This window comes from Ursus maritimus, unplaced genomic scaffold (genome assembly GCF_017311325.1).
Source record: "Ursus maritimus isolate PB19 unplaced genomic scaffold, ASM1731132v1 scaffold_5, whole genome shotgun sequence".
In the NCBI taxonomy this organism is placed as follows: Eukaryota; Metazoa; Chordata; class Mammalia; order Carnivora; family Ursidae; genus Ursus; species Ursus maritimus.
In genome coordinates, this window is record NW_024426663.1 from 30,053,119 (window position 1) to 30,080,411 (window position 27,293).

Below are 27,293 nucleotides of genomic sequence, written 5' to 3' on the forward strand. Positions count from 1 at the left end.
ACCAAACCGTATTTCACTTTTTCATCCAGAAATAGCAAATTCATAAAAGCAAATGGCACTATATTTGGGGAGAAATATTTTCAGATTGTTTCCATATGTGTTTCTATATATACCAGTTTATGCAATATTTTAAATCAAATTCAACACCATGTGGCCATGTATCTTCTAGAAGCTCATAATGATGATTTAGGTCAGAGCTTAAAACAATAACAATGAAGTTCTTAAAGGAGGTTTGTTCATTTATCCCTCAGTTCTGCTCATTCTCTAGATGTTTCCCTTCTAGGCCTGGCTCCAGTGTCACTTTCTGTCTGTGACCTTCTCTGACTTCCCCGGGCAGAACTCTGCTGCCGGAGCTTCTACTGCCCTTTGTACAGTCCTTTGTTGTGGCTTTCATCCCACTGCTCTGTGTTACTTATGTGCCCATCTCCCAGTGAGAGTAGGAGCTCAAGAGCAGGGACCTTGCCTTGTTCACCTTCTTTGGTCTTCCCAACACCTAGAATAGCACCTGGCACAGAGTGAGCACTGAGTAAGTGTGGTCTAAATTGAGTTGGCGTCATGTCAACTGTGCACTTTGGCACCGAAACCCTAGCCCGTGCTTTCTTTGGTTTAAAACCCGTGACATTAATGAATTACAGGAGATGTTAGAGAACGAACACACACACACACACACCTGCTCTTTGGAAGCAGTATCCAGATTTCTTATCTATACCCAACTATTTAACCTTACCCCCATTTAGATAGCATGGATCACTTCCACATGAAGTCCTTTTGTTTGCAGCTCTAGGTTAGTCCCTCAGCACCCATTCAGGAACATGTCTTCTTCCAGCTAAACTATAGACAGGGCCATGTTTCAAGTCAGGGAGAGCGGGAGGAAGACTGAGCATTTAGTCTGTGCTCAGCACTTTGTATACCTTACCACTTAGAATCTTCACGGTATCTCAGGGTCGGCACTATTCCATTAGCCCCACGTTGTAGCAGACCTCTCTCAGGGTCAGTGGAACCATTCACCGTAGACATGCTACCACTAGAGTATGTCCTGTGGAGTAAGTATCAGGATGGGGAGAAGGGTCAGATCCACCTCTAACATCAATTCATCACCACTGGTTCACTAATTCACTTGCAGACACACTGACCTTTCTATTACCAGAACACCCCAGATCTCTTCCAGATTGCGGTGTTTATACATGCTGCCCCCTCTGCTGTACTGGTGTTCCCCCCCCTCCCCCAACTCTCTTTACCTGGCTAGTTCCTACCAATCCTCCAGCCTCATGGTTCTCAAAGTGTGGCCTCCAAACCAGCAATCTCAGCATCAACCAGGAATTTATTAAAAATGCAGAGTCTTGGACCCACCTCAGACCTAGTGAATCAGAAACTCTGATGGGGGGTACCCAGAAATCTGTTTTTTGGTTTTGTTTTTTTGTTTAACAAACTCCAGGTGATTCTGATGCACATTGAAATTTGAAAAGCCCTGTTCCAGGCTTTATCTGTCAATTCCTCAGAGAGAAATTTCTTGACCCCAGCTCCCCAATCTGTATCCTAACCCCACTGTTACTTTATCATGGTAGTTATTCATTTACTACAAACTGCAAATTATGCAACTGTTGTGTTTATTTGTTTAAAAATCTACTTTCCTCAGGGTGCCTGGGTGGCTCAGTCAGTTCAGTAACCAACTCTTGGTTTTGGCTCAGGTCGTAATCTCAGGGTCTTGAGATTGAGCCCCTCGTTGGGCTCTGTGCTCTGTGGGGCATCTGCTTGAGAGTCTCTCCCTCTCCCTTTGGCCTTCCCCTCCCCCCCTCCATAAAATGATAAATCTTTTTTTTTTTTTTTTAAATCTACCTTCCTCACCAGACTCTAAGTTCTGTGAAGGCAAGAACCATGTTTACCCAAAGCCTTACACCGTGCATGCCACAGAGTAGGTACTCAATGCCTTTTGGTCAGTTTTTCCTAGCCAACCTGGTGTGAGACCCCAGTGTTTCTTGAGTTCACTGTGTGAACTTTTGCCTCTAGTCATAAAAGGCATAGCATGAAAGACAGCCAAGTCTCATTTATTTACCATCTAGAGTAAAGACCATTATGACTCCCTGTGTCTCAGACTTCCTCCCCTGCCCATTGCTAAGAAATCACATGTATAAATGGGGTGGGGGGATGGCGATTCAGGCAATTAATTGATTATCAGTAACCTGGGTAAATAATTTAGTGAAGGAGGAGAGCAGAATCTCAGCTATATTTTCAGATTCTCAATGGATTCTGACCACTCGAGCTTTTTCCTCAGAACTACTCTTCAGCCTGCACAGAAGCCTCAGTCCCTGTTAACCCGACCACTCATTCTTCTCTTCCAGGCCTAATGTGTATAATATGGAATCAAGATTCACTTTCCACCTAAGCTTGGTTAGACAAATATTTGGATTTTAATTTCCTCAGAAAAAAATTTTAATATACATATTTTTCTCTCACTGGCCAATGGGACAGCCCTATAAGATCCCTCTTGACAAGAGTGTCACTCAATGCTTTTCCTAGTTGAGTCTTCACCTTACACAGGAACACCCTGAGGATTGTGGGTAGCTGGCAGCTGGGGGCCATGATGGGCGATGGGGGTCAGGAAAGGGGGCTACGGTCTTGTCCTGGGTAAAGTGTGCTAGGGACACTCTATAACAAACCTCAATGTTCCCTTCCTGAACCCCAAGACTAAATCAAGTTCACTTGAACCTTCAAGGCAGACTTAAGGCAGAGACAATCCAGGCAGACGCAGCCCCACCTGACCCAGCTCTACATTGGACAGCATGGCAAGGATCATGCCAGCCATGTTTCTGTGTTCCTCAGCTCTGCTCTTCCAACATTTGTTCACTAAGATAATTCTTCTCTCCACACTGTGTCGCTGAGTCAAGGGGCTCACTTTTCTCTTCACCCCAATATTAATCAGCACCATCAGTACAAGTCAGTATGCTGTTCAGTCAGCATATGGATTCTCAACCTTTGCATCTGTCACAAAGCAAACAGAGAACTGGAACCACCTGGCTGGGCTAAGACTTAAAAGCAGACCTTCTGTGCAGTTCTCTGATCTCCAGTCCATGGAGAGAGTCCCTACTATGGGTTCGATGTTCATTTTCCTAATCTCATTCAACCCCACATTAATTCTATGTGACAGGCTTAGTTTCTCCCTTTTATAGATGTGGGAACTGAGGCCTAGAAAACTTCCAAGATCACCGAGCTAAGAAGGAAGCATTTGCACCCTGGGACTATCTGGCAACAACTTTCACGCACTTGTCCCAAACAACCTTCCACTGAGCCTTGGGAAAGGGACTAGGTGACACCAGCACCCCAGTATAAAACCAAGAGCGTGTCTAGTTAGTGGAGTCCACTTAGTGTTACTGTACCACCAAACTTGTATTTCCTGCAGCCTTGTGTTACTGCTGTACTTTTTGGCTGATGAAAATGGCCCATGCCTAATTCACACCTCCTTTGCCCTTGGACCTCACCTCCACCTCAGCACTTGATGTAGTCACCCATGGGAAGGGGAAGCATGTGAGATGGGCTGATAAAACAGACACGGGCTTTCAGCATTGGTGTACGGTGGGCTCTGTTGCAAATGGAATTGTGAAGGTCTGGCCCCAGCTGCCGCCCACGAAGACAGCCCTTTCCTCCCCAAGCGCCTCTCACACCGATAGGCCAGTTAGGGGTGAGATTCCACGGCAGCTTGGAAGGTGTTCTCTGTTTTCCTACACTGGATTTCTACACAACAGCTTACTCTGTGGCAGAAAATTGACACAGAGGTAGAAAGCAAAACCAAGCCAAGCATAGGAGCTAGAGTAGATGCAATAAAACACAGATCGGATTTTGTCAGCGCTATGGGAAACTCTCGTTCCAAAAACAAGACAAACAAGACATCCAAAGTAAATGTAGTGAAGTCCCACTAACACCCATTTCTCAATATCCTGGAAGATTTCAGGTGACAGGAGCTGGCGCTGGGCCACCTCTCAGGGTGTGGCTGTCCTTACACTTCTCAGCTTTCAAATCCTTGGACTCTGCTGGTTTAGGAACTCCGAAGGCCCGAGGCCTCTCTTATCAGACCTCTGCATCAGAATCCTGAATAGCAAACATCTTCTGAACTGAGTACAAGGAAGTTGAGATTACTCTGGGGTCAGAGGCTGAAAAACACGGTTGAAAAGCTGGCGGCAGGAGGCCTACTGAAAAAGACCGGTTTGCGGGGACCCAGGTAGAGCTCTCACTTCAGGGCAGGGAGAGGGCCCCCCATTAGAGACACTGCGTCTGGATTTGAGGCCCTGGGGGGTCATGGAGGGATGCCATTGGTAGGGCTGAGGGCCCCAGTCCACCGCAGAGCAAGGAAGCGGAGGAAAGCTTGCTCTGTCCACTCGCTAGACACACATCCATTCTCTCCTCTTTCTCAGACACACCCCCAGAGGCTGTCTCTCTGCGTGGAGACATTCCTTGCTTTTGCCTCGGCATCCTCTACTGGCTTCTGCCATTCCTTCCAGATCCATCTCTGCTCCCCAACCTGCCCTGCCTGAGGGGCAGAAGGACTGGGCCCCAGGACAGGGCCTGAGAGGTGGGGTGGTCGCTGCACAGGCAGTTCTGGGTCAGAGAGCTAGAACCACGCTCCTGGTGCCAGAGCCCAGTTTCATGCCCAGACAGCAGCCAGGGCTCTGAGCCAAGGCTGCCTCGCGGCCCCACTGCTCCCTGGCCTCCCGCCAGCGCCCATGCCAGGAGGGAACAGCCTGTCACCAGAAGGGAGTGGGCCACTGGACGCCTTGAGCTCTGACTTCTCGGGCAGCCCTGCCCAGTAGGAGCATGATGCCTTTTGCCCAATTTGATGGTCAGTACAGAGGTTCAAGGGAGGGGCAGGCGGGTGGTAAGATAGAGACAGACACCAAATCCTGCAGGATCCCAAGCTTCGAATTTGAAATGTTGTTTTCCAGGCCCAGGCACAAAATCATTTGTCATCACTCGGGTCCTAACAGAGGAAAAAATACAATGGAAAATTAGATCCCGTGTCACAATGTCATGGGTATAAATAAAATGAAAGGCAAGCTTGACGTCAGTGATGAGGATTCTCACATTCCACTTCACTTCCTCATCATCAAATATGCAGCTCAATTTACCCCCTCGGGGGGTGGAAACCAGTTAGTGAAAACAGGTGGGGGCTCTGACATTGTGGGGGCTGTGTCTTTCTCCCTCAAAATCCCCCAGGAGCCCTGGGCAAACAGTCCCAAGGGTGGGCCTCACTCCTGTGCTGGGCGTCCCCTGGGTATGCAGTGACATTCTTAGCAGATGTCACAATCCTTCTGCCCATCCCCTCTGCTTCCCCAGTCTATATTCTTGCACTCAAACTTTCCTTCTGGGAGGCAGCCAGCTTGTCCCTTCACCAGACTTCCTGAGATTAGTTTAAGGGACGTTTCTCTACTTGGAGAAAAGAAAAGAGAATGAAGGAAAAAGAGAGCTGAGTGGTCCTTTGCACAGGGACAGGGCTGGCCTAGATGGTGGCTTCAGCCTGGAGAACGCTGACTCACATTGATTCATATTTTGAACACACTCTGGAATATGAGGCTTTAAAGGAACCCCATGGTCAATAATTTTGTAGCACAAAATTTCTCCCCCCCCAACCCCACCACCAACTTCTATCTTCATAAATCTAGCTATTCTTCTATTAGGTTTTCTCAGAGCGTTAAGCATCCCTGTACCCCAAAGCCAAAACCAGAACGGCCTGGTGCACAATCTAACACACCTTTATCATCAAAAGTCACCTGACTTCAAAGCATGCTGAGGAATTCTGACAAGCAGTGCCGCTTCCGGGAAAACCAGCAGCTGTTCATACAACACAGGGATTGGTGTCTGCCATTATCTGGTTTTACGTCCCCTCAAGGGGTACCGCTGGACCTGGGACAGTTGTGGAGTCTCTTCCCAACTCACACGCTGCCAGGCAAACCCTCAGATGTTAACTTATTGTTCTGAAATCACCACATCCAACAAGCACTTGTGGACTCTCCTCTGTGCCGGGGACCACTCTGGAGTTGGGCAGAGCGCTCTATGAGTATGACCCAACCCCGGACATCCCTGCTCTGATCTGTGAAGGACGGGGCCAGCAGCGGCGGGCATAGGGTCTTTGGTTTCTTTTTCTTTTTTTTTTTTTTTTTAAAGATTTTATTTATTTATGTGGCAGAGAGACAGCCAGCGAGAGAGGGAACACAGGCAGGGGGAGTGGGAGAGGAAGAAGCAGGCTCCCAGCGGAGGAGCCTGATGTGGGGCTCGATCCCATAACACCAGGATCACGCCCTGAGCTGAAGGCAGACACTTAACGACTGCGCCACCCAGGCGCCCCAGGGTCTTTGGTTTCTAGCAGACCTGTTTAAAACCCAGTTCCAGTGCTTCCTGGCTGTGTGACTGCCCACCTCAGAGGTTCTCAAGCACTGTGTGAGGTAAGGGATGGAAGGGGCTATATGCGGTGCCTGGGTCCTGATGAGTACTCAGCAGTGCCTGCTTCCTTCTCCCAACTCCCCTGCTCGCCAGCATTGAATCTGCTGCCCAGAACGAAAATACGAAACGAGAAAGAAAATTACTGTTGCATATATGCACAAGGTAGTATTCATTTCCTCATTCTAGCCTGCACACACATGCTCGCTCGCGCTCTCTCTCTCTCTCTCTCTCTCACACACACACACACACACACACACACACACACACACACACACTTTAACCTGGCTTTTGATAGGTGTGATTACTACAAGCCACAGATTACAACGATATTTTTAGAACTAGATTTCTACTCTGCAGCCACTCAAGAAGTAGATTGGATTGATAATGGACTGAAATGGCATTTGGTCATTTTCCTCTCCATGTGTCCTCAGCAGGGCAGGATTTGGTAACCCCTAGGCCTCAGGCACTTCTCATTTTGTGTGTCATTATGGCTGCTGAGGACAGCTCTGTGGCCTGAATTCTGAGAGACCTATTTTATAAGATGTGTTTCTGAGACCACATAAGGTTTTTTCCCTTTACCATAAGAATCTCGTGAGGAAATGTTCTTCAAAATTAGTACCAGAACCGGCCCAGGGCAGAACTGTGAAGAGCAAGGAATTAGTTTTTCCCCATTATTCTTCCTGCTTTCTCTCACCAGCTGAAGCATCCAGTATCCAAATACCATACCTGGCTTCTAGAACCTTCTATGATAGTCTCTGTCCATTCTGACACCACCCAAGCTCTCCTCTTCCTTCCACCTCAAAACTTCCCTTCCTATAAATCTTCCCTCCCAGACCTGCTATCTGCTAGATGGATATGGGTTAACTATGAGGTAGGATGAAAATTCTGTGCCAGCAGGTAATGGTTTTGGGAGTTTTTTTGTTTTAGTTCTTGTTATTGTGATGTTAAAGGAGCCCAGTTGTTTGTCTCACACCCATTTTAGGGCTCTTGTCCTGCCAGGGTAGGGGAAAAAGTAGGAGACAGGAGCCTTGTATTCTCCTTGGAGTTTGGATCTTCCTCTAACACACTGAGCGTTTTGTTCTTCTCCTTTGGACCCAATGTCCAAAACCAGCTTGTATGGACTCATGCGAGCTGAGTGTCAAAACTTCAGGAATTTTGTCAGATGATTGTTGAAACACTGCCATCATTAAAAATTATATAGGTGTACAATTAAATAAATTATATTAAAAATAAAGGCAATAAATACTTAAACCTCATCACTCCCCAATTATTTCACTATGCCTACTCTTATCTATGCGCTTGAAGATATTTATGTCTCCTGGATCTCTGTGTGGGGATACTGCATATAGGGTGTTACTGCTCGTTTCCTCCCAAATCCATGTTCAATGACGTCACACTGGTAGCTGGAACACAGCCATGTGAACCCGAGAATTCAGTAAACACTACCAATCAGGGCTTCATTTATTGCCCCTTTCCCTGCCAAACCAGTCGTTAAGCACTCATCAACATACCACTATTTCGCCCCCCACCGGGCTCAGGAGCCAGGCGTGTAGTCATCTAAGAGTGCTAACATCCAACTTCATGGGTGTGGAGAGACATCTGCAGAGCCTCCCCAAAGCTCTGCCTGTGTCTTCCCAAAGCCATTTTCCCTAGAAAGCTTCTACCACTCTCAAGTCATTCTTGCTATATCCCCACCGCCACCACAGAGACACACGTGCCCACCACGCAGGCACCCTCGCTTCTCTGTCTGTCTGTCTCTCATAGTCAACACAATCTGCTTGGGGGTGAATTCTGTTAACTCCAACACAATTCTAGAAAATTGGAGAGTCTGCAGCCGGGGGCTTGGGGGTTCTGAAGTATGAGAGGGTAAAAAGCAGCAACAAATGGAATATTTTGGATAGAAGATTACTGTGCTGGGATGGCTGGGTGGCTCAGTTGGTTAAATGCCTGCCTTTGGCTCAGGTCATGATTCCAGGGTCCTGGGATTGAGTCCCGCATCGGGCTCCTTGCTCAGTGGGGAGCCTGCTTCTCCCTCTGCCTGCCGCTCCCCTGTTTGTGCTCTCTCTCTCTCTCCGGTAACTGAATAAATCTTAAAAAAAAAAGAAAAAAAAAAGGTTACTGTGCATACAATCTCCTGTCATTCGGTCCCATAGGTTGACTTCAAAACTGGGAGGTGAGTGGTTCTCCTTAGTTCGCCACTGTAGACAATTTTTTTTTTTTTTTTTTTTTTTGCGGATGCATACTGGAACTGGAGCTTTTATAAGTAAACCTATAGCTCTGACCTCTGATTTTCAAGGCACTCAGCTTTGTTTACCCCCAGAGTGAATGGGGTCAAAAAGTATCACTCTTAAAAGAATACACAGTGTTTTGCACTCTGCAGAGCCCCATCACACTGATTATTATACATAGCTTTTAGAATAACATGAGATGGAAGCAACACACACATCCCTGTTCTCATTAAGAACAAAAGAGGCCCAAGACACCTAACTTAGCATTGCCCACCACTAGTCTGTGAAATGGCTGGGATTAGGTCTCACAGTGCCAAGTGGATTTGGAAATCCCATAGTTTACAAAGATCAGAAACACAACACACAGTTATTTTAACCTGAAGTCAACCACGTCAGTCCATGTGCTATTCTCTCTTCCTCCTCCAAGGACTCTCATGTCAGCTTTCCACCTGATTCCATGGCATTGAGCTATTTAGAGATTCATCTTGGCCATGCAAACCATTTATTTACTAGAAAATGAGATTAGGGGTTGACCTTCAGTGTCCTTAACAGATGACACCAGAGTACAAAGAAGAAGACCACAAGGCCGTGGCATTGCAAGGCCGCCACACAATCAGTGGGGGAAGCAGTAAGTGGCGAAAACGCCCTACGACTAAAACAGAATATGGGGGTCTTAAAGTGTGAAGCCATGTACTGTCAACATCTGAACAATTTTTTATGACACTATGGTTTATTAATTCCTGGCTAAAAGACTGAATGACATTAAGCCTTATTAATTTGCTGGCCAATTGGGCAGAGTCTGCGAAGGGGGGAAAGGAGAGAGGCCAGTTTTTGCAAAACAGCTGCTTACCCAGTCCTTGGGCCAGACCCAAAGAACCGGGGAAAAGAAACTCCTTATTATATCCTTGTAAGTGAGAGGTTTTGTTTTACAAACTGTGACTGGAAAACTTTGTACCAAACTGTTAATGGCGGTGATTCAAGGAGAAATGAAGACTTTTAAAAAAAAATTCCCACTATCAACATACAGTTTTTAGCAGATAATCACCTTTTCCCAGACTTCCTTTCAAAAGCACAATAATAACACCTTAAATTTATAAAGCATGTCAGCCTTTGTGAAGTGTTCTTGTCTGTTACTTCAAATGAGCCATATGAACATCCTATATCAGAATTCCATCCTTAAGCAAACCAAACCAAAACCTCCCAAAGACAAAAGAAAATGTAGAAGGGACTTCAGAGAGAGGGGAGGGATTGCTATGCCGGCCATTCCTCCAACTCCCTCTCCTAAATTGCTGTGCTTCCTTAGGGTCCACATAATCTTACTCCTAATCCTTAATCCTACCACGAAATTGAGTTCAGAAGATACGCTGTTTGGTCTTCTTTTGGTTTTTATTTACATGCCTGCCCCCTGGTTAAAATCAATGACAAACGGCTACTTCGAAAAGTAACACAGAAATCAATTTCCTGTAACTTTCCCATGAATAAGAGGAACACTCCCTTTTCACCTGTCTTCTTAATTTGAAGCCAAGCAGATTTAGTCTTTAGGTCTGATTAAGGCAACTTTGGGATCAAGTCTTTGTGCAAGTAAGAACTACTGTGAATGGTTAATAATTCTTTGGGAGGCCACCTGTAGACTTGTACCCTGGGAAAGGCAATTTACCTCTGTGATTTGAAAGAGTGGCTGATTTTCTTACACTGGTAAATTCAAAGCCACTGAATTATTGGTTAGTAATGAGCGAGCTTCTCAAGAACTTCAATACTCCTGTTTTGCATCACTCTCACCAAGAAAACATGACTTCAATATTAAAATCAAGAATATTTCATAGGCGATAGATGTACTAATTATCTTGATCTTGATGATCATTACACAATATATATGTATATCAAACCATCACATTTTACATTTTAAGTATATATACTTATATTTGTCAATTATTCCTCAGTAAAACTGGGAGGAAAGAAGGGGAAAAAAGAATATTATCACTAAACCCAAACATCAAGATGATTTGATGGAGAAAGGTGTCTGCCTTGGAGAACATAATCATATTTCAACATATCATTGAGGAAAAGAGAGAGAAACAGAAAAGGAAAGGGGGGAGGGGAAAGAGAGGAGAAGAGAAGTCAGTATTCACAGGGCACGAGACAGAAAAAATATTACCACTAATAAAACTGTTCCCATGACTGGAAAATAGAATAAAAAGACCAGAACTGACTCACGTGTCTTTAAATATCTTAATATTCAATAAACATGGCATCCTAAATAAGGGGAGGGGGAGGATAGAATATCAATAAATGGTATTGAGATAATTTGTTTTTTTTTTTTTTTTTTTTTAGAGATAGAGAGCGAGCAGATGGGGAGGTGGAGTGGGAGAGGGAGAGAGAATCATAAGCGGGCTCCATGACCAGTGTGGAGCTTGACATAGGGCTCAATCTTGACGTAGGACCCTGAAGTCACGATCTGAGCCAAAATCAAAAGTCAGACATTTAATTGACTGAGCCACCAAGATGCCCCACAATTTGCTAATATCTTTTAAAAGTAATTCAGATAGAATGAAAATTCTGATTTTATTTTAATTTTGGATTAAAATTTTAATATTATAAAAATGCCAGAAAATTATAAATGAATAGTTGTCTAATGTTGGGGATAATAATGTCTTTCTAAAAATAACACTAAAGTCATCAGCATAAAGAAAAGACAGATACATCTGACGTCTTAAAAATTTAAAATTTTTGCATATCAAAAGCATCCACAATACTAGTCCTTTGTCAGAAATATGTATTAAAAATATTTTCTCACATCTATGAGTTATCGTATCATTTTCTTATTCATTTATTTTGAGAACACAACAGCATGGATGAATTTCAGAAACATGTTTTGTGGAAAAAGTATACTTTGGATGGTTCCATTTATATGAAGTTCTAGAATAGGAAAAATTAATCTAAAGTGATAGAAATTAGATCTATGTAAAATGGCACAAGGGAACTTTTTGGGGTGACAGAAATGTTCTATAATTTGATTGTGGTCATGGATACATGGGTATATACATTTATCAAAACATTATATTGCACACTTAAAGTAGATGCATTTTGTTGTATATAAATTATATTGCAATTACAGAAAAAAGAATCCATGGTAAATATCAAGGAAAATGACAAACTGAGACTATTTGCAACATCTAAGACAGATAAACTTGTGAGGCCCTCATACATAAAGAACTCTTAAAAATCAAGAAATGAACATGAAAAAATGAGAATGATAGGAAATAAGAAAAAATGAACATCCCAATAGAAAATTGCAAAAAGACCTAAAGGAGTAATTCATGAAAGGAGAAATATAAATGGACAGTAGATATGAAAAAGACTCCAACTCTTTGGAAATCAAGCAAACATAAATTAGAAAAACAACAATAGGGGCACCTGGGTGGCTCAGTTGATTAAGCGACTGCCTTTGGTTCAGGTCATGATCCTAGGGTCCTGGGATCAAGCCCTGCTTTGGGCTCCCTGTCAGCGGGGAGTCTGCTTCTTGCTCTCCCTCTGTCGCTCCCCCTGTTTGTTCTCTGTCAAAATAAATAAATAAAATCTTGGAAGGAAGGAAGGAAGGAAGGAAGGAAGGAAGGAAGGAAGGAAGGAAGGAAGATAATTTATTATCTAATTGACATTTTTAAAAAATATTAAATACTTAGTTTTGCTAAGGGCAGGAAGAAAAAGATATTTTCAGATCCCTAATGGGGTATAAACTGGTACAATATTACTGGAAGAAAAACTGTCTGTATACAGCCAAAGTCTTTTTGCTTTAACAGAATGTCTAGCTGTAGGAACTATAGGGGCACATGCCTATTTTGCTTCTTCAAATCACCGCTAGTGCAAAGATCCTTAGGTTTACACCTCTGTTACGTATTTCTGTCCCAGGAATTAAAATATAACCTTAATTGAAATAGCCCAGAATAAACACTGTGCAGACCCCAAAATAATTATCAGCTAACACTCTCTGAATGTGTACCCATTAAGGGACCAGAGGGAACTGACTCTTCAAATCATAGGTGGGCCCCTGGTTCACACGAGTGATGGCTCCCACGGCGTCCTGCCACTGTGAATGGCCCTCTCCTGTAGCTCAAGGCTAGCAGGCTCGAGGACAAGGGGCCCACCTGTCACCAGGCTTGGCCTAGTCACCATGGCCAGGAGGACAGAGTCATCTGGTTGGCCATCTGGGTTATAGCTGTCGTAGAGGATAGCGTATTTGACTGAGTCTCATTTAGATCAAACAGGGTAGGAGAGGAGTTCCCAAGGGAAGGAAGGATGACCGGGCTAAAAAGATAGAGATTTTATTCTGGGGACAAGCAGGCATTCTTTTACCTCCGTGCTCAGACTCTCCAGCTTCCTCCTGCTTTGAGGCCATTTCTCCGTGTTGCCGAAGGAATGAGACATCAGGTGAATCAACTTAAGTCTTGTGTGTGGGATTTGTCTTCCCTGCTGTGGCCACAGGTGATGTGTGAAAAATAGAGTGGGAGAGGCTACGTCTAAAGGGAAAACTGGAGTCATAGAAAAAGCCTGTCTCAACCTGGGAATGTGTGTGTATGAAATGAGTCTGCTATGGGGTACTGGGCAGAGGAGTTAGTGAAACGTATTCCGCACATGGGCTATTCATACTATTCTACCCACAGGTGCTCAGAGCTGGAAGATTAACCAGATGCCTTTTCCAGTCAATACTAACCTCTTCCCTCGTTAATTTCACACTGCAGTTTGCATCAGCCCACTAGTGACCTTCAAGTTGTTCCTGCATTGTTTCAAAGGAATTCAGTATGTCTCCTTAAATAGCAGGAAAACCACAAGACAAATTCTAGCTCCTTCCTGAAGCATCTCCTGATTACCCCAGCCAGGGATGATCTCTCTCTCATTATCCCTACCATCATATTGGCAATAATCACATTCTGGTTTGTGGCAGCTTTCCTTGTGTTGCCTTGAATTACTATCTATTTTTAGCATCAAGGTTTACTCTGTGTATATTCACACCTTTCCTCCCCCCAGATCTGTCTGATGTGTCTTTAGGTCCCCAACTGCACAGAGCCCACAGTACCAGGCAGTACAACCCAGTGGCTCAGAACCTGGGCTCCAGAGCCAAATACCTGGGTATGAATTCCAGTTCTGCTAGTCACTAGCTGTGTGACCTTAACAAGTTACTCAGCCTCTGTGTGTCTTCCTTCTCTATAAAATGAGGGCAAAAGTGGCACCGACTTCACTGGGCTGTTAGAAGGACTGAGACAAACTCATGGCAAGTGATTAGCCCAGTTCCTGATGGCGTTGTAAGTGCTCGGTAAATGTCAGCTATTAGTATGTAAGTGATTCGTAAATACCTGCTGATTGAATGGCTCTAGTGGGGAGGAACTTTAAGGAAAGAGAGGGCTATTCTAGAGTGGCATGAACCCCTGAAAGGGGCAAGGAAAAACCTACAGACCTTGTCCAACAGGCTGCATGGGACAGGTCAAATATTATCATGGCACAGAGGGTTCCGGATGAGGTGGGAGAAATGCAAGGAAGGAAGGGCACACCTGAAGTTTTATAGCACAAATAAATCATTAGAAAATTATTAATTCATTCAACAAATATATATTGGGCACTTGTGGTATTGCAGGAAAACAGGAATTTCCTTTCTTGGGCCTAATGGAGAATGTAATATCCAGGATGCATCCTCTCCTCTCCACGTCTGCCCAGCAAGCTGTTACAGTTCAAGCCTCGACAGCTTCTGACCTGAATCACTGTCAGAATTAACTCGGTTCCATGTCCACCCTGCTCTTTTCCTTACCAATCTACTGAGCAGAATTAGTCAGATGAGTTTTCAAAAATACCTGAATACCTGATGCCCTTTCTGAACATCTTTACAGGCTCTCCGCTGCCCGAGCGGTCTGTCCCTCTTGGATGCCATATTCAAGCTTCTCGCACTTCCCAGTGTGTTTGGAATACTTCCCTGGCTCTCCATCTACGGAACCCTTTCTCTCCCTTTAAGAACCAGCTCCAGTATCAGCCCCCCTGGGAAGCCCTCCATATCCATCAGAGCCCAGCCAGAAATACAGAAACCAAAAGGGACTGATTTCCAGGTGATGGAAAAACGGAGCCACCAACCGGGGGACAGTGAGGCAAAGCAGAGGTTAGCACCAGCAAGAAGCGGCTACCACTCCCAGGCTGGAGGTACAAACAGAGGTTACCAGATCCCAGGGCCTGTGATCACCCTGCTGAAGCTGGGCCCCAGTGGGCCTGTCCCGTAGGAGATGGAGTTATGGCAGAGACCCAGAGGCTTTGCAGATTTTGAAGACAGCACTCCAGGCAGAGAAGGAAAGAGAGATAGTCTGACTTTCCCTCTCTCCTATCCTCCAGTCTGTCACCATTGCCTCTCATTGGCTGAACCAGCCAGAAGCCAGCTGACACTGGTCTGCAGGAGTTCCCCACTCCCAACCTCAAAACGGAGCAAAGCCAAGGAAGAGTGAGGGATGGAGCTGCTCCCCTTCCTGACTCCCTTAGGCACATCGTCACTGTCTCTCCTCTGCTCCCTTAACTCTGCTCCCATCTTTTTTACAGCCCTAATCTACTAAGTTGTGACTTCTGTGTTTATAAGTCTGTTTTCCTTAATAGATTGTGTAATTCCAAGGGGAAAGACAATGGCCTTATTCATCTTGGTATCCTTAGCTGCTGGCATAATGCATGGTACATAACAGACATTTACTGTTTGTTGGATTATCCGTTAAAAGGAAACTCCTGGAGTCACCTCCAGCTAGCCCTTCTTTCCCATCTCCTTGCTTGATTTACCTACCTTGACTGAACTTCCAGCACGAGAAGGAGCTTGGGGGTCCACTGAACTCTCTGGCTCTGCAAACCATAGCCTTATATTTAAATACACCCAACAACAAATTACCATAATTATTTATACTCAGAGCATCATCAACATATCAACCCTCTACCTTCCCATCGCTACATGAAAATCATCCATGGAAATTCCCCCCAAATCTCAAGATACCATCCCTCCACCACCCAAGATGTTTCTAGGCCACCTCTCCCTGCTGTTAATCAGTGTGTGCTCAGGGTAAACAAACTAATTTTAAAATCAGCTTAAGCAAAACATAATTAGGAAGATAAATTAGCTGCTCCCCAGATTGCATAATGAATGCCCAAGGAGAAATTATTTTTATTGTCTACCATTTTTATGATCTGTGTAACATTTTCTCTGCCATCATCGGAGATGATACTCAGCTGACAGCGTAGAGAAACACCACAGAACTTAACTTCTGACCTTGGTCATCTGGACAGTGATTACCACAGGAGAAAAACGAGCTGTTTTTGTTTTTGTTTTTCTTATCTTGCATTTACAACACCAGCCTTGTTATAGAGGAAAAGAAGCCTGTAATGACAGTCAGACAATCAGGGTTCAATTCCTGAATCTGACTTACTGCTGTACAACCACGGGCAAGTTAGGTCACCTCTAAAAAATCGGTTTCTTCACATGTAAAATAAGGATGATGACAAAGCCAACCTCAGCAATGAGAGCCCACACATGCTTCCTATCTGGTCCTAAGCACTTCATACCAACTAACCCCTTTCATCTTTGCCAAGAATTACCTACTGTTATTCTTATTTTACACATAAGGAAACAGGCACAGAGATTAAGTAACCTCCTCAAAGGGTTGTTGTAGAAATTTAGTGTGATTTTATACACTGAAATCATTAAGAAATTGTCTGAAACATAGTAGGAGCTCAATTAATTTTTTCCTTTACAAGCCCCCCTCCCCAACCTATCCCCCACCAAAATAATTAGTGTTTATAGAAATCGGTTTGTTATTAAAGCTTCTTTGTTAAGAGGCCTGGCTCCTTCATTCCTAGCTCTGTAGTCACTGTGCCTCAGTTTCCCTCTGTGTAAAATGAAATATCAGACTATATCAGCAGCTGCCAATCCATGGCCTGTGGGAGGAACTTGGCCTGCAGTTACATTTTGTTATCTTGCATAATATTTATATTATTCAAAAGTAGTTGCTAACATTTAAAAATCAGTAGGTGTCTCTCTCTCTCTCTCACACACACACACACACACACACACACACACACACACTTACTTCAGGCTTCTCTTGAAAAACTGACCCATTCGGCCAAATGGGCTCGTATTCCCACAGGTCAACACTCATTCCTACCTCCTTCTGCAGAGGACACCTACTCCCCAGCATGCGGTAGTTCCCATGCCTCACGGCTTCGTGCAGACACGGGAGTCTCTCCCTCTTACATCGCTAAGGGTCCACAATTCCCTGACACCTGACAGCATTTCCCAGAGGAAGTACCCACTGTACGGCACCAGAGTTTTTCACTAAATGCTCTTATCCCAAAGGGTGACCAATTCATCCCAGTTTCATTAGGACTTACCCCTTTTTGGAAAGTCCTGCATCCAGGAAATTCCCTGGTCCCAGGCAAACCAGGTTGGCCATTCTATGTCACAGCACAAAACAACCCCACGGTGGCCACTCCCATGTAGGACAGGAGGACGCCACGCTGCATGCTCTTGCTCCAGACTCTCCTTGGGCAGTTCTGCAGTGTGAGAAGGGCATGTATCTGTGTACCTGTGAAGGGAGCAGGGACAGGAATCAGAGAGTCTAGACCTCATTACACGACTGGTTCCCCTGATGGGGCTCTGTATGACCTAAGATGGCTCACTGAGTCTCTGGGCCTCTCTGTTCTGCCATTCATTCATTCAACATATACTTATCAAATGTCTTCCATATGCCAGGCACCATTCTAGGCACCGAGGACACAGCAATGAATAAGCAAGACCAGGGTCCTTGCCCTTAGAAAACTCACATCTGTAAGAAGAAAGAGATATTAAAAACAAGTATGGTGGCTAAATGCACATAATAAAAAATAAATAAACTTAAAAAAAAACAAGTAAACAATATCTGATAAAATTTCAGGTGGTGATAATGCCATAAAGAAGCCATTGACCACATGAGAGAAGCAAAGACCGTGGGGGCCATTCCCAATTTTGGCGGGTGCCAAGGAATATCAGAAATCTGTCAAAATTCCACTTGGCCTCCTGTTTTGAACAATATGTAATTCTTAACTTTGGGATCTTCTGGCGGAAGGGATATATGTAATAATTTTTCAATTACAAAATATTCCTCAGTAAAAAACTGCTTTATGGCGGCAATCCATATCAATTTCAAATCTGGGTCTCATGCGGATGGATTGGAAATGCACCAAGTCAATCCACCCAAACAACAGCACCAGGGCTGGGAAAAGAGAGAGGCCCAAGCTAATTAACAAATCTGACAATATTTTATTAAACAACGTGTAGCTGGAGTCCGGGGCCCATGTGCTAACACCAGAAGCAGAAAAACGAATGAATGAATGAATGAATGAATGAATGAAAAGACAGACTGTCCAATACCTGTCTCTCTCCCCTCCAAAGAGCTGCACATTGCCCTAAAGAAGGAAGCAACGACTTTATAACAAATTCAGTAAGGGTTGCCACTATAGTATGCCACACATTCATTCATTGCATACATAGATACGGAGGACCTGCTATACGACAACATTGTTATTATAAATAATGAAAGAAGGTGACACTTGGGAAGCCCAAAATATTTCTCTAGATTTAAAATAACCCTTATTGGGGGCACCTGTGTGGCTCAGTCTGTTAAGCGTCTGCCTTTGGCTCAGGTCATGATCCCAGAGTCCTGGGATCAAGCCCCGAGTCGGGCTCTGCACTCCTCAGGGAGCCTGCTTTACCCTCTCCCTCTGCCTGCTGCTTGTTCCCCTTGCTTGTGATCTCTCTCACTCTCTCTCTGTAAAATAAAGAAAGCAAATCTTTAAAAAATAAAATAAGCCTTATTTGATTTTTCTGGGTATAAAATCATAAATTGCTTTTTATAATTTTGAAGCTCAAAAATGTAATACAAGCCATCGTTTAATAAGCCAGGGTTTTTTAACCTTGGCACTAGTGTCATTTGGGATGGGAAATTCTTTGTTGTGGGGGCTGTCTTGCATGCTTCGTAGGGTGTTTAGCAGCATACCTGGCCTCTGCCCACTAAATGCCACCAGCCCCCCACACACAGACCAGTTGTTAACACTAAAAATGCCTCCAAGCTTTGCCAATGCCCCTAGGAGTCAACATCAAGTGCGTGAAGAGTGATACTGGAAGCAATCCACTTTGCTCACACAATAGGGAGCTCACAAACGAAGGCGTATGGAGAGGCCCCTTTATCCTCCAGGCAAATAAACAGGAGATTTCCACCTGGAAGAGTCTTGGCACTACCCTTCCCTCCTTGATGCCAAGACACCAGCCCTCTGGAGAGAGGCAGCACTGCCCCAGTGGGATGGCAGGACAGGGAAGGGGGTGGGGATGTGCAGGCAGGGGCCCTGCTAAGGGGATCAGCGAGCTTCTGGAGCTTATGCTGTGTGCGTCATGCCTGCTGATCCAGGCCATGCCCCAGACCTGCACTCCTCCAAATGAGCTTTGCTCACAACCCTGGGAGAAAAGCTTCTCCTGTTTGAGGCTTACTCCCATGTAAGTCCAGCGGTCTGCGGCTACTCTAAACCAGGCAGATTAAAATTGTGCCTGTCTATCTTGAGCACTGTTAAGAGCGAGTCTCCAAAGCAGGAAGCAGGGCACGCCTGCCCGTCCTCGCCCTTCTACAAAGACTTGACAAAGAGTCCATTGTGCACAACCTAATCTGAGATAGAACTAATGCACCTGCCTGGCCATTCACCCCCACCTTTGGCTGGTTCTTCAGAGCAAACGCTCGTTGTATAGAAGCAAACGTTTTCAGTTGATCGAGAATGTCAACACGAGCCCAAGTCAGGCACAATGTAAGTTGTAAGTACCTGTAATCTGAGTCCTGGCTCTTAGAACAAAAGGGACATTAGTCTTGTGTGTCACCACTTAGCGTCTCATAGTCAACAGTTCCCAGTCACAAAAAAGGAGGAGAGTTGAAGAAACAAGGAGAGGGTAAGAGAATCCAGGTTCTGCTTTTGCTCATTAATTTCCTAAATATTTGTTGAGTCCCTGTCATATGCCCAACGCTGTGCTATACACTTGAAGAGAGCTTGGCTTTAGGTGGAAATTTTAGGGACCACTCTTCAGCTCCAGCTGCTCCTTGCCATAATCGTCTATCAGCCAGTTTTGTCAAATCTTCTGACTTTCCAAGAGAAACTGGAAAACACGACTTTCATGTAAAATCTTTCAATTTTTAAGCATAGGCTGATATTTTAAAATGAAAACAAAATAAAAATCCTTGCGTGGACAAAACCAATCCAGTTTCCAAGGCTTCAAACTATAACTTCTGCTTCAGAGACAGTGAGAAATAGTGGTTAAGAGTAGGCACTCTGTAATGAGCACTGAGTAACATATAGAATTGTTGAATCACTATATTGAACACTTGAAACTAGTATAACACTATGTTAACTAAACTGGAGTTAAGATTAAAAAATTAATTAAAAAAAGGAGGTACTCCGGTTCTACCTCTTGCCAGCTGTGTGACTTTGGGCAAGTTATTTAACTTCTCTGTGCCTGTGCCTTACTTCCCTCATATATAAAATGAGTATGATAGGGGGCGCCTGGGTGGCTCAGTCGTTAAGTGTCTGCCTTCGGCTCAGGGCGTGATCCCGGCGTTCTGGGATCGAGCCCCGCATCAGGTTCCTCCACTGGGAGCCTGCTTCTTCCTCTCCCACTGCCCCTGCTTGTGTTCCCTCTCTCACTGGCTGTCTCTCTCTCCATCAAATAAATAAATAAAATCTTTAAAAAAATAAAATAAAATGAGTATGATAAAGCATATTGTAGATTTTTAAAAATTTATTTAAATTCATTTAATTAACATATAGTATATTATTAGTTTCAGAGGTAGAGTTCAGTGATTCAGTTGTACGTAATACCCAGTGCTCATTACATCACATGCCCTCCTTCATGCCCATCATCCAGTTACCCCATCCCCCAACCCCTTCCCTTCCAGCAACCCTCAGTTTGTTTCCTACGATTAAGAGTCTATTATGGTTTGTCTCCCTCTCTGATTTCGTCTTGTTTTGTTTTCCCCTCCCTTCCCCTATGCTCCTCTGCTTTGTTTCTTAAATTCCACATATAAGTGAAATTGCATATTGTAGATTTAAATGTGAGAATACATGTACATGCCCAATCTATAATATCTCAGTAAATGTGAACTATTATTTTTGTAGGTCATCTGGTCCACTCTTCCAGAAATCTCTTTTACAACAGCCTTGAGAGTTGAACATTTAATCACTGATTGCACACATCCTGAGACAGGAAGCTCATGACTTCTTAAGAAACGCCAGTTGTATAATAATCCCCAAATTCAATGGCTTAATCCAATGTATGTTCACTTACTGCTCATGTCCCAATCCAGTGTGCTCAACACGGAGTGCTCTGTTCTACTCTAGGCCCTGTGAATCCAGGGACCTCCTATCTGGTGGCTCTACCATTCCTAAGGACCTTCCCAGAATCCTCTACTGGGTTCTCTGCCTTCAGCCAGCTAAGAGAGAGAAAGAGAAAATGAAAGAGAGAAATTGAGAGACTATCGGATATATCACATCTGCACATTCGCATTTGCTAGAACCCTGTCACGTGGTCCCAATCGAACTGTAAAGGAAGTTGGGACATGAAGTGTTCCTCTGCATCCAGGAAGAAAAAATAGCATTGGTGAACTTCTAAACAATCTCTGCCATGCTCTGCATTCATATAGACACAGTTCTGCGGACTTAGAATCTCTACCTGTTGGTCCCAGTCTTGCCCTTCAGGGCAACACACACATGACAGCAGGAGGACACAAGCTTGGGGACAGGCAGGTTTGGAGAGGAAACTCTGCACTTGCACAATCCAATATTTTGGACCTTGGGCAAATTCCTTTAACTCTCTGGGCCTCAGTTTCCTCATTCAAAAAGTGAAGATGGTCATTACGTCCCTGGGTTTTTGGAAGGACGGAATAAGATAACGCATGTGTTAGCACACTGTGTAATAGCTAGAAGGTGCTCATTTAATGCCAGCACGTCCTCTTTCACATGAAAGATTTCCAGGCACCTAAAGACGATTATGATTATTTCTGTAAGCTTTCTCTTCTCACAGTTTCGTCATTATTTTCGCTATTTTCATTATTTTTATATGATATCATTACCAGCCCCCTCACTTGCCTGATGGCCATTCCATGGAAATATCCCAGTTTGTCGAGGGACCAAATATGATACCTGCCTTGGTTTTCTCCAAAAGCAGACCCTGAAATAGATTGGTGCAGATAATTTGGGGTGCAGATAATTTTGTAGGGAAGTTATCTTAGGAAACACAAGTGAAGGAAAGGAGAAAGGGAGAAAAGTCAATAAATGAGTGGGTTACAGCTTTGGCAAACAGGTTCAAGCCCAAAGGGGGCTCTAAGGAACCACGCAGAACTCATCTTAGAATTTCCCCACATTCTCTGCCCTGCTGGATGGGAAGATTGGGACATATATCCAGGACATCCTGTTCTTGTCGGTTTAGGGCTGCCTCCAACCAGGGGGTGTTAACTTGAAACTTGAAATTATGGGTTGTGCCTACATGTAGCTGAGCAGGCTTTCCAGACTTCTAGAATGCCAAGGCAAGAGATACTGTGATGTGATCTTGTATGGACACTGGCAAAGTACATGGCACTGTTCGTGCCACAGCTATGTTGAAATCTGGGGGGTGAAGGATGTGGCTCAAAACATCATAATCTGTGCTGACAGTGCCGCTAGCAAAAATGTCTGGGACAGTCGACCCCACATGTTCATAAAGGTTGTGCCTGGATGTAGAGATTATAATGATAGTTTTTTTATCTTTTTAATTTTTTTCCTCAAGGAACATGTGATGGCCATGAATAAATACTATGATCCAAGAAAGGTTTTGACCAGTGTAGAACAGAAGATATAATATTTCATTAAAAGCAGACTGAGGGTAGGGACGCCTGAGTGGCTCTGTCAGTTAAGTGTCCACCTTCAGCTCAAGTCATGATCCCAGGATCCTGGGATCGAGTCCCACATCAGGCTCCCCGCTCAGTGGGAAGCCTACTTCTCCCTCTCCCCCTCTCCCTGTTTGTGTTCCTTCTCTCTCTCTCTGTTTCTCAAATAAATAAATAAAATCGTAAAATAAACACACACACACACACACACACACACACACACACACTAAGCTACAGACCAGGAGAAAATATACAGAATCATGAATATTATTAAGGACCATATACAGAAGAAATTTAAAAAATAAGAAATTAAACTCACAAAGGCAAACAACCCAATTTTTATTTTTTAAAAGATTTTATGTATTTATTTGACAGAGAGAGCACAAGGGGGGGGGTGGCAGAGGAAGAGGGAGAAGCAGACTCCCTGCAGAGCAGGGAGCTCGATGCGAGGCTGGATCCCAGGACCCTGAGATCATGACTGGAGCCGAAGGTAGATGCTTAATGACTGAGTCACCCAGGGGCCCCAACAACCCAATTTTTAAATGGGCAAAAGATTTGAATAGATATTTCACTAAAGAAGGTATATAAACGTCTAACAAGCATATGGAAAGATACTTAAATCATTAGTCATTAGGGAAATGCAAATTAATACCACAAATGAGATTACTATACCGAAAGAGCTATGATATAAAAGAGAGAAGATACCAAGGGTTGATGAGGATGGAAAAGAACTGGAACCTTCACACACTGTTGATAGGTATATGAAATGTTACAGATACTTTGGAAAATAGTTTGGTAGTTTCTTTAGAAGTTAAACATACACTTACCATACAACCTAGTAATTCCACTCCTAGGAATCTACCACGAGAAATTAAAACGTACGTCCACACCAAGACTTGTACGTGAATAGTTAGGGCAGCGTTATTCATAACAGTCAAAAAACTGGAAACAACCCAAATTATGTGTCAGCTGACAAAGGGATAAACACAATATAGTACGACCACACGAGAGAAGACATCACTCAGCAGCCAGGGTGAACTTCTGAAGGTGCAAATTACACTTGTGACTTTTAAGGTTCAATATGTAAGAGAATCGTGCTAACTTTGTTAACAGTCTAAAAATCTGCAAGACTACCTAAGTTTATATGATGCTATACTTCAGGACCCGTATAAGACCTTGCGGAGCTGACGCACACTGGTGCTGACCTGCTGACTCACCCCACTGGCGGGAAGCAGCATCTGGGCTTGCAGCTACTGTACTTCCTTGGACTCCCTTCCAGTTTTCCTCATTCCTGTGCACGTGTTTAGATATGTGTTTAGATGAAGGACGCCGGCTTCTATAGGATACCCAGGTGGACAAGGTCAAAGGCAACAACGACAAGTTCTAATCTGTCCCAGTGGGACAGTATTCCTTACGTTCACGAGATACTAGCCTGCCTGTGATCTTCCCTTCCTGCCCATAGACTTCAAAGGTTTGACTGGGATCGGGTCTGCTTCCAAGTTCGTGTAGCTGTTAGAGCACTTAGTTTCTTGCAAGTCGTCAGATTGAGAACCTCATTTTCTTGCTGACTATCAGTTGGAGGCTGCCTTCAGCTCTTTGCACTGTGGGCCTCTCCAGGTGGCCGCTCAAAAGGTGGCAGCTTGCTCTTTCAAAGTCAGCAAGCGAGAGGGGGTCTTCTAGCAAGGTGGATTACAATCTTAGATAATATAGTCATGTGCAAATAATCACATACATTCCATCGTGTTTGCTAAATTCTACTAGTTAAAAGGAAGTCACAGGTCCCATTAACACTCAAGGGGAGATCGCACAAGGGTTTAAACCAGGAAGTGGGAAATGTAGGGCTACCCTGGAGTCTGTCCATCACAGTCCACCCTCTGGTCCCCAGTGATGTGTGTTCCTCCCACATAAAACATATATATAATTACTCCCTCCCAAATTCCTCAAGAACCTCATACCATTACAACATCTGCTTAAAGTCTAGAATTTTATTATCTAAATCAGGCCCAGGTATGGATGAGGCTCTTAGCCATAGTTACTCTCAATCTAGAAAACTAAAGACAAGCTATCTGGCTCCCAACACACCCGACATACGACGGAGGAACAGATACAGTAAAATAGTGACAGCCATCCCATTTACAAGGGGAGGGAGGAGTGGAAGGTGAAAGGAGTTAGGGAGTTACCAGTCCAAAGTAGTTCTTGAGATCCAGCCGAGCAAACTCCTGCCAGAGCGCCTTGATTAGATTTCAGGGCCTGGGAATAATCTACTCTTGGTTAATAGCTCTTGGTTCTGCTCTCAGTCATCTTTCCTTTTTCATGAAAGGTAGCACATGTTTGCAGCCCAGTAGTTTTACCATCCTGCTTCCTGCCAGAAGTTTGGAGATCTAACAGCCTCCTTTGATTTTGTATTCTTTCTGTCCCTTTCAGTTTAAGTTGGCAGTGCTTTTGCTGACATAATGCATTTCTTAAATGCACTGTGGGTCTCCTGTCAATTTCCCTTTACACAAAAGTAACATTTACCATTCTTTCTGAGACAGGCCCTCCTTTACCTACAGTCAGGATGCTGAGATGGTTAAAGGACAGCTCCGATGTGGAAAGGTCCTATTGTTTGAAGAGTAGTAAGAGGCACATCCCTTAATTTGTGGAGAGGGTCCTTTGTGAAGGATTACTATTCTGGTCCTCTGATCTTCCTGAGGTTTTAACAAAAGCTTGTATAATCACTACTTGGCTTTTTCTCTAGGCCAGGGCTTTTCTCTATGCCACAAGCTTGAAAGTCATTTCTTAATTTTAACATCTTTTGCCATTTGGAGAGATTAAAAATTTTCAGTCTTCAAGTCCTGGTTCCTTTCTGATTAATAGTTCTTCCCTCAGTTTTTCACTCTCCCCTTGCATTTTACTACATGTAGCAAGAAGGACCAGGTGGCACCATCAACATTGCACTTGGGAATCTTTGCTAGACGACCCACTTCATCACATACCTGTTCTGCTTTTCCCATAATTGCAGGAGACAATTTTGCTACACTTTCTGTTACACCCAAAGAGAAAGCCTCTTCCTTCAGTTTCCAATGACATGTTTCTTATTTCCTGTTGAGCCCTCACTGGCAACAGCCTCCAAGTTTGAGTTTCTGCTGACAGTCTATTCAAGGCAACTTGGGCTTTCTCTACATTGCTCCTCAAAATTCTTCTAGACTCTAACCAGTGCCAAAGTCACTCCCACTGTTTTAAAGTGTTTGTTACTGCAGCACTGGACTTTCAGTACCAAAATATAACCTTGTGTTTATAAGTGTCATTGATTGGATCTATTAGAATTTTAACTGCATGGAAAGATTTTGTATGTTTGTAAGAAATTTCAAAACCCAGCAGTGCCTTCCTGTGCTACTCAGAAATGATATTGTTCACTTCTGATTTTGAGAAAATTACTGTGTCATCAGGAAAGTAAAGATACGTATTTTTAAAAGATACCCTATCCTCTGGAAGAGGACAAGAATACTTTTAAGAATAAGTATAGAGGGGGGGCGCCTCGGTGGCACAGCGGTTAGGCGTCTGCCTTCGGCTCAGGGCGTGATCCCGGAGTTATGGGATTGAGCCCCACATCAGGCTCCTCCGCTATGAGCCTGCTTCTTCCTCTCCTACTCCCCCTGCTTGTGTTCCCTCTCTCGCTGGCTGTCTCTATCTCTGTCGATTAAATAAATAAAATCTTTAAAAAAAAAAGAATAAGTATAGAGGGATGCCTGGGTGGTTCAGTCACTTAAGTGTCTACTTTTGGCTCCTGGGTTTGAGTCCTGCATCGGGCTCCTTGCTCAGCGGGGAGCCGCTTCTCCCTCTGCCTGCTGCTCCCTCTGCTTGTGCTCTGTCTCTCTCTCTCTCTCTCTCTCTCTGATAATTAATTAATTAATTAATTAATAAAATCTTTTTAAAAAAAGAATAAGTATAGTGAAAAAGGAGAAATAAATTTAAGTATCTAAGTACTTCACAACAGTTTAAGTTTAAATATAATAGTAAGTTTTGTAATTCTTGTGATGTTTCATTTGTGTGTGTTTCTGCTTTTTAAGGCCTTTGTAGCCTTTAAGAGATTCAGATGTGGGATATTCGTGATTTTAGGAGAATTCAATTAGTCTGGAAATCAATGTTAAAATGTCTGGAAAATGTATTTGTTAACTTCATAAGATTTAATTTTTTTAGTTCTATAATAAGGAGAATTTGAATTTTTAGAGAAGTACTGCTTAATCTACTTATATAATTAATAAATTAAGCATAAAACAAAGTACCAGATAGCAGCGACTGTGCCTCTTGTGGACACTAAAGAACTTAATCAGATGTAAGCTTTCCAGAAAGATTCGTGGAGGAGACACGGAAAGCAGCAAAACGCAGGAGACCTGAGCAGGAACCCGACACCAGCCGCTGGTGGGCCGCAGGGTGCGGAGGGCAGCTCTGCAGCCGCTGTCCCGACTCCCTCTAGCGGCTCAGACTGCAAAGCCCGCCTTTCCTGCGCACCAGGAGAAAGATGCTTGAGGCTAGGTCATCTCGCTCTCCAGGAAGTTTCATTTGATTAGAGAGACGACGACGACGACATCATCATCATCATCGTCATCATCGTAAGCAATAATAAAAGCTCCAGAATTTCTTCCACCAAGCTTCTTGTGAGGCATTCATCCAGCCTTTGCACAAACGCTCCCTAGTCACCAGGCGCTGCACTCCGCTT

At 44.0% G+C, this 27,293-nt stretch overlaps 1 protein-coding gene across 1 annotated transcript in view; it reads right to left on the reverse strand.

Annotated features, from left to right (window-relative positions):
• Positions 1 to 27,293, reverse strand: part of PDE8B (phosphodiesterase 8B) — a 342,584-nt gene that overhangs the window by 268,350 nt on the left and 46,941 nt on the right. Inside the window, exons 3-4 of the mRNA XM_040622155.1 lie at positions 17,052 to 17,245; positions 15,457 to 15,512 (exon numbers count right to left, since the gene is read on the reverse strand). Of these exons, the coding sequence (XP_040478089.1) occupies positions 15,457 to 15,512; positions 17,052 to 17,073 (78 nt within the window). The 5' untranslated portion in view covers positions 17,074 to 17,245. The remainder of the gene's footprint in view (positions 1 to 15,456; positions 15,513 to 17,051; positions 17,246 to 27,293) is intronic.